We start from the raw sequence: 8,695 nt of genomic DNA, 5'->3' as shown, positions 1-8,695 counted from the left end.
CCTCCCTCCTCTCTTGCCATTCCTTCCCCCAACCTCCTGTCTACCCTCCCAATCCACTCCTCCTCAGTTCAGAAAGGGTAAGGCCTCCCATGAGAGTCAACAAAACATGTCATATCAACTTGAGGCAGGACCAAGATCCTCGCTCTGCATCAAGGCTGGGTGAGGCATCCAAGCATGGGGAATAGTTTCTAAACAGCCAGCTCATGTGCCAGGGACATGTCCTGATCCCAAAGCTAGGGACCTCACAAACAGACCAAGCTACACAACTGTCACCCACATGCAGAGGGCCTAGGATGGTCCCATGCAGGCCCCCTAGCTGTTGGTCCAGAAACCATGAGCTTCCATGAGTTCATGTCAACTGTGTTTATTTCTTTTTTAGTCTTCTCAGAGCTCCTAGAACTTCTCTATTCCTCAAACTATAAATAAATGGATTTAGCAAGGGGATTATTATTGTGTAAAATAAAGAATACAGTTTTTCCTTATCTTCAGCTGGTCCAGACCCAGGACGGATATAAATGAGGAACAGATTTCCATAGAACAAAGAGACAGAGAGCAGGTGCGCACTGCAGGTGGAGAAAGCTTTGCTTCGGCCCTTCTCAGACTTCTTTCTCAGGATGGCAAACAGCACACGGGTATAAGAGACTACAATGTTTATAAATGTGAAAGCTTGTATAAATATTGAGCAGATGAAAACCACAAGCATATTAAGTGTAGGATCAGTGCAAGAAATTGTGAATAATTGTACAATTTCACAGTAGAAATAATGTACAACATTGGACCTGCAGAATGTTAATCTAACTAACAACCCCACGTGGATTGTTGAATTCAGGATACCTATAAAATAGGTAACAAGTATAAGCTGAGTACAGAGCTTATTGGACATCACCACTGGATAAAGCAGGGGGTTGCATATGGCCACATAACGGTCATAGGCCATCACTAGCAGGAGGAAACATTCTGTGGTTGCACTGGAGCAAAAAAAATAAAATTGGGCGAAGCAGTCACTCAGGGATATCTGGCAATCTGTAGATAAAAAATTGACAAGCATCTTGGGGGTCACAGAAGACGAAGTGCAGGCGTCAGCAAACGCTAAACTGCTGAGGAATAAGTACATGGGAGTAGTGTGAAGATGAGCATCCTTCCAGATGAGAGCGATCAGTCCAAGGTTGCCCACCATGGTGATGAAGTAGATGATGAGGAACACCAGGAAGAGGGGCACCTGTAACTCCGGTCGCTCAGTGAGTCCTGTGAGAACAAACTCTGTCACCAGAGTCTGGTTTCTTCCTGCCATATCTGACCTGGACAATCACTAAGTTGGAAAAGGTGAGAAAGAACCAGACAGAATTGTAAGATGGGGGCACTTTTGTGATACTAATATATTCCTATGTGATGCTTCTCCACTGGTATTAAATGTTTACTTTCATTTCCTTACTTAAATATTCACTTAAAGTTTCTTATAATAAAAAAGTAACTATAAAGTGACATGTAAACTTAATGCAAATACTTTACTTTTCAGTCTAGCAAGGTTTTATACACCTGCATATATTCATCTTAAAGTTCATATGAAAAATTGGTTTCCAGTCCTAAGGTTAATATAAGAGTAAGAGCAGTCAAGCATACTTAATATACAGTGAACTAAGTTAAAGGCTTAATGAAAAAACATTAAGACAAGAGCATAAGTGGGCAGAAGAGAGAGATAAAAATAAATTTTAGTGTATATATGACTGATATAAACCAATAAAAAATTTGGATCCAGTCTGAAAAGAATGGGTATAACTGCCAGCTATGTGTCTGGAAATAGTAAACAAGGCCCCACCCTCACACCACAGAACACAAATTTAGAAATTAGCACATAGCAAAAAAAAGGGCAGCTTAGCTCTATTATCCAAAGGAAGAAACTCAGCATACAACAAACAGCAACAACAACAAATGGTATCTTATAGACAACATACAGTAAATTTGAAAATTGTATCTTAGTGAAAATATGAAAGTAATATAAAGATTTATATCTGTATTCTGACCACAATAAAATAAAGGATGGCTAATTTGGAGCATACAGTTCACACACACACACACACACACACACACACACACACACGCACGCACGCACACGCACATGCATGCGCGCACACACACAGATATCCCTTTTCATACATAACATGATCAGAAATTAAAATGTATAAAATATCCACTACAAATGGAGATGATAAAATGATATTCTCGTATACTAATTGTGAAAATATCAGTGCTACATGTTTACTGAAATGGATTTCTGAAAATCCATTTCAAATGCAAATACCTCTGATATAGTCTTTTTATATACCCTACAAAAAAAAGCATGAATACACAAGGATTAATCTCTCTCTCTCTCTCTCTCTCTCTCTCTCTCTCTCTCTCTCTCTCTCTCTCTCTCTGTGTGTGTGTGTGTGTGTGTGTGTGTGTGTGTGTGTAATATGTAATGCATTATTTTTCAAGGCGGAAAGGGACACATATATCCAGGATGAAGTAGTAGGAGAAAACGTCCATAATATGGACTAAAATTCAGTGATGACAAAGAAACAGGAATTACATCAGAGATTGACAGAAAGCATAAAGTCTCAGGAGTTACATAAAGACAAATGAAAATGATTATGATCTCATTATTGTCACAGCCAACAATTTTGTGTAAAAATTAGCATTTTAAAACATATTTTACACGTTGGTAAAAAAAACTCTAAATACCCTCTAGTATCTTTGGAGGGTGGGGTTGTTGTTTTGTTTTATGAGGGGAGATACAGGAAAGAAACAGAGGAGTTGAAAAAACACAAGCAATAATTGAGAGTTCCAACAGGAGAGAATCCCATAAAGCTTGAATCAGTTAACAAACAATCAAGTAGTAGGTGTACATGCATGTGTATGTATGTATTGCATACAGATATCCAAAACGACGACCTTTACATGTTAATGGTGTAGAATAGAGGTCGAAACATAAGAACGCTGACTTCCTGTTGCTGCCTTTTATAGAGAGATTTCTGAACTGAAAATCCAATTGTAAACCAGGAGCTCCTCATCTTTAATTTTCGCAACTAAAACTCAGCTAAGTTTGAAATAAACCCCAGGAAAAGAAGCATATATGCTTACCAGTGGTTCTCAAACTTCCAAATGCTGTGACCCTTTAATACAGTTCTTCATGCTGTGGTGACCCCAACTATATAATTATTTTCAATGTTACTTCATAACTGTAATAATGCTACTGTTTTGAATTGTAGTGTAAACATCTGTGTTTTCCTATAGTATTAGGTGGGTCACAATTCACAGGTTGAGAACAACTGGCTTAGGTATCTTAAGTGAGGAAACTTGTTAGCATAGAGTAGATAACTTTTCTAAAAACCTAAAACTTACCTTTAATTATATAAGGTAGAGAGTCAGTTAAATTGGCCAAAAAAAGAAAGTTGTTATTTGTCCAGCAATGTTCTGATAAAGCTTATTCCTGTGTTGCTTATTTCTGACACTGTCATGAAAGGACATGTAATGTCAACATGAATTGAGACATTCTTCATGCTCAACAATTTCTGAAAGATGTTCAGTTTTTGGATGAGTATTTTTAAGGAAAAATAAATGCAAAAATAAGTGCTATTATGTTTCCATTTGTAGAAAGGAAGAATAATTTGATAAGAATACTCAATACTTAAGACAATAAAATTTTAAATACAATAGTAGAAAACCTATGTTCATCTAATTTTAAAATATCAGCTGTCAGAACAAATATCAGCATGGAGGACACTTATCAGCATGGAGGACACTGGCTGTTCTGTCTTCACTGAAAATGTGAGAATGGGAACAATGTGGAATTCTTTTAAATATCTACAAGGACTCTATTATTCAAAAGAGAACCAAATGCTGATTATTATAACTTAATAGATACATATCCTCTAAGACTTACGATTCTTCATATCCTCAAATTATTGATATTCTCAGTTTCAGATTATGCAGAATTCATTTGAGGTAAAAGCAAATAAGCCTTGTCAATTTGTGTATAAAATATACAAGGAAGGAAATTTATCTCCTAGGTTTCACTACTCTATTAATTAATGAAAATTTCTTAGCAATGCTGTCCTTTCCACCATGAAATATTAGTGGAACACCAACAAATGAGCATCAATTTCTATGCCTGAAACTGTTTGGGGTTTTTTGTTGTTTTTGTTCTCTAACAGAAAAAAGTACATCTCTATAACAGTTGAAATCATGAAAATATTTCCACTCTCACCCAATCCCTGCAGAACATTGGAAAACTGGAAGCATGCTCATTTTCTGGAAGTACCGTGCAAAGTACAGAAAGAGGCAGTGTTATTTGTACACAGATTTTCCTCAAATACTCCAAACTGGAGCAGGATAGCATTTCTTTCACCTACTGTGAACCTACCCTTTAAATAATGTTGAAGTTCCTTGAGTATTTCCAAGAGACTCCCAATAGGATGAAGTCAGCATTGATCTACTGGGCATTGCCAAGAATCATTAAATCATCCACACAAAGCTACAATTAGAGTATGCATGTATCTTCAGATATTCTGTAGGGGCTTGTTTAGCAGTTATGATGAACAGAGTTTACAGTGAGTTTGTTTTCCTTCCTGTTATTTTCCATAATTGAGCACAATCGAAATTGACTAATTAACTTTATTTTCATGTAAAAATCCCAAAGGCGCTTGACATTTAACAAGTTCAAACCTGAGATGGTCTTTCTCTACCCCATTCCTAAGCCTAACTTTTCTCATGTGTTCTTCTTAGGAAATCAACTCTTCTAGACTTTGGTAACTGAAGACTACATTGTATCCATAGATTTCTTTCCTTGTCTATGATTAAGCTCAAAAGTCAGGTCAGAAATTATTCGTTACTTGCTTGGACTTACATAACCTCCTGGCATTCTCTCCTACAACAAACAGCCCGACTTCCCTTCTGGACCAGCGACTTCCGGTCCAGATAAGAGCTTCCATCCTGCCCCGGAGTTCCCATTTGGACAAGAGAACTCCCATCTGGACAAGAGAGAGAGACTTCCTGAATCTGTCAGCTCTTTCTGAACCAAGTACACTGATAAGACCAAGAAGGAACCACAAGGAGATGGGCAGACGTCAAGGCAGAAGTACATACAACAAAATGAAGAGCAATACCGCATCACCAGAACCTAGCCTGCCTCCAACATCTAGACCTGAACATCAAAAATTGGAAGAAGCAGAAGAAAGTAGCCTTATGAGTAACATCATGAAGAAGGTAGAGGCTTGTGTAGAGGAAAAGACAAAAAAATTGGAAGAACGTTGTAAAAAACTAGAGGAAAGGGCAAACAAATTAGAAGAAAACAATAAAGCCCTGGAAGAAAACAATAACGTTCTGGAAGAAAACAATAAAGTACTGGAAGAAAACAATAAAGTACTGAAAGAAAATCATGAAAAAGCAATAAAACAAACAAAGAAAACAGTCCAAGACCTGAAAAGGATAATTGAAAAAATAAAGAAGACACAAACAGAGGGAATGCGGGAAATAGAAAACCTGAGTAAAAGATCGGGAACTTCAGATGCAAGAATAACCAACAGAATGCAAGAGATGGAAGAAAGGATCTCTGGTATTGAAGATATAGTAGAAGAAATAGTTTCATCAGTCGAAGGAAACACTAAAGCCAACAAAGTCATGAACCAAAATGTCCAAGAAATTTGGGACACCATGAAAAGACCAAACCTATGAATTATAGGGATAGAAGAAGGTGAAGAATACCAACTCAAAGGCACAGAAAATATATTCAACAAAATTATAGAAGAAAACTTCCCCAACTTAAAGAAGGAAATGCCTATGAAGATGCAAGAAGCCTATAGAACACCAAACAGACTAGACCCCAAAAAAAAGTCCCCTCGACACATAATAATTAAATAACTAAATATACAGAATAAAGAAAGAATATTAAGAGCAGCAAAGGAAAAAGGCCAAGTGACCAATAAAGGTAAACCCATCAGAATAACACCTGATTTCTCAATGGAGACTTTGAAAGCCAGAAGGACCTGGACAGATGTAATGCAGACACTAAGAGACCATGGATGTCAGCCCAGACTAATATACACAGCAAAACTTTCAATCATCATAGACAGAAGGAACAAGACATTCAAAGACAAAGCCAGATTTAAACAATACCTCTCCTACAACAAACAGAGCCATCAAATCCAATTTCCACACTGATTTAAGATTGAAACTTAAATAATATACCGCCACCTTTTACCACCATTCCAAATGTAAACTCTCTTCTTCTCCTTGTTCCTAACTTAACAACTAATATTCTTAATAATCTTAGATCCTATGTTGAGAAATAAACATAATAATTAGCTGAACACAGTTAAAAGGATTTTTCATTATATCTGTATGTCATTTTACTGCACTGTTAATTGTTTCATGGTTCTCTTAGAATATCTTAGTAGATTGAAAGAAGCTCAGTTATTGTTTATGTAAAGAGTAATATTTGTGTTTCTAACTAGAGGAAAATTCAACCTCACCAATTCAGAGTCCCGAAGGGTTTGATTTTACCATTTTCCCAACTTGACTGTCTATGGTATATATTTTCTCGTCTGAATAAAGCCAGAAGGAAATACTTGACCATGGGTTTTGTACATGAAATTACTTTTGGCTAGAAATTTAAGTGGCATATGTTATTCTCAATTAAAAACTAAAAAAATCTGACAATATGGAAGGATATATTTCTACAAGGGAAAACATAGATACTAATCAGATGATAGTTTTTCTACTGCACATCCTCCGCCATTTACCTGTTATTCCTTTTTGTCATTTACAATACACTCTCATGTCCATAAATGTACAAAATACTAAAAATGGATTGGCATCCATTCTTTATTTAGGTACCAAATGCATGATATTTATGTCTCATGTTTTTATTATATTGCCAAAGTACAATTTTTGTTTGATGTATTGTCATTATAAAGCATATGAATGTTTAAAAATATCCAAATTATATGTCTGGTCCATTAAAAGCAATGGATAGACTTATGTTTCTGCACAATGTTCACTGAATATTTCCTTCTGGAGCAGAACATAATAGTGACATATACTTCAGTATGCATATGGTTCATCTAGTGAGTGTGAGATGCTTCTAATTCTCACTCATGATTTGTATCAAGGATACATCATCCATGTGAATAACTACATGCCTGATACCACATCCTGTACTGAAGTGTGCTAGCAGGCTTTATATAACTGACAGAAAAACACGAAAAGCCACTGGAAACTACTAATACCAGCCACGAGCTGGCATTAATTCTGTAAAGACTAGGATTAAGAAATAAATACATATATGATGGGAATAAGCATTGTTGTTGTCTTTAAGTCTTTATGATTCACTGAACTGTAACACTGTAACCCAAAATAGTACACTATACATCACTGTACACAATGAGACAAATTCATGAGACTGAAATCATTCAGTCTTAAAGAAGAAACTCCCAAGGGACTATTTGGGCAGCAGAGTTTATTTAAAAAAGAACTGTTCTAAACAAATAAGAAATCAGGAATTTGCAAAAGTTCCTTTAAAGTCAGGTGAAATTAAGATACAGCATTGACTTTGTTTCAGGTTCATTTATTTGTCAATCTGGAAGGATTGAATTACTTAAAACTGTTCTGTCATCTAGAATTACAGGGTCAGGTATTATTTCTTTCCTGTTGAGAGGTCCTTACATCCAATTAAACAGGTATTGGTTACAATATATGAGTGCCATTATTGCACTTTTTAGGATATCTGCCATGCTGGTCATTGTTGTGGTTCATAGTAATCACAGATGAGTAGGGATATTGGTTGCCTCCCTATCTTGGAAGTTTTTGAAGCACATTACAGTACTATGGAAAGCTATTCCTCAGGGAAAGAGATTTTTGCATCAGATTCATCTCCTCTCTTTTGTGTCCTGTGTCTGGAGTGTATGGTGTCTTCGCCAAAAGAAATTTACCTTCAATATCTAGGAGAAAAGTAAGGGCAGCATAAATAGCCTACATTGTTTTAGGAGTCTCTTGGAGTGCTCTGACAAACAGCTGGAAAGGAAGATTCTCTCTCCTGAGGTCATGAGAAAAGTCAAAGTTCTTAAAAACAATGCCATATTCTTTAGGTCTTTGAAGTGTTTGAATATTGCCAATCTACCTTTTTTCTCCATCATTTCTATATCATATTTTCCTTTCTTCTTTTAGAAAGAGATTGACTATGACCAATAACAATTTTTAACCAAATCCCCTAAACAAAGACAAATATCCATAATCCATTTTTTGAGAATGTAGACATAGTTTTCCAGACTACTTTCTGTTGAATCGAGGCACTGTTAATTTTATGGGACCCTGAGAAAATTTATAATTATGGTCAAGTCCAGACTTGAGTAGTCTGTGAGGCTGGATCATCTCAACCAGGAGCCTTGAAGCCTTTCTGTATTCAGAACTCAGAGGAAACTGCAGCAAGGGAACTCTGAAATGTTGGATAATCTGGACCATCTGTTCCCATTGGAGATTTTTCAGATTTTTCAAATCTGATATTTCTTAACACAGAAAGAATCCACAGCCTCTCATTTCCTATGTAAATAAAAGCATAACCTCTTCTCCAAAGTAGTTAATTTAGGATACCTCTTACAATGACAATGATTATAATGGTATTGATGATTTTTTAACATAATGAGAAATTCCTGAAAACAGC

The 8,695-nt window shown here is 36.2% G+C and overlaps 1 protein-coding gene across 2 annotated transcripts; it reads right to left on the bottom strand.

The window, feature by feature from the left end:
* Window positions 1–364: 364 nt before the first annotated feature.
* Window positions 365–1,542, bottom strand: LOC114688956 (olfactory receptor 5AC1-like). 2 transcript variants are annotated; one of them, XM_028863413.1, is made up of 2 exons: window positions 1,535–1,542; window positions 365–1,280 (listed from the first exon to the last, which is right to left on the bottom strand). In XM_028863413.1, the coding sequence occupies exons 1-2, from the start codon at window positions 1,540–1,542 to the stop codon at window positions 365–367; spliced, it is 924 nt and encodes a 307-aa protein (XP_028719246.1). The 2 variants fall into 2 exon arrangements, with proteins under 2 accessions (XP_028719246.1, XP_028719245.1); XM_028863412.1 differs by lacking the exon at window positions 1,535–1,542 and having other exon boundaries at window positions 365–1,291.
* Window positions 1,543–8,695: the final 7,153 nt, after the last annotated feature.

The sequence above is a fragment of the Peromyscus leucopus genome, chromosome 12 (genome assembly GCF_004664715.2).
Source record: "Peromyscus leucopus breed LL Stock chromosome 12, UCI_PerLeu_2.1, whole genome shotgun sequence".
Lineage (NCBI taxonomy): Eukaryota > Metazoa > Chordata > Mammalia > Rodentia > Cricetidae > Peromyscus > Peromyscus leucopus.
Note: the sequence above shows the minus strand (reverse complement) of the source record. Positions and strands in the feature narration are given on the sequence as shown.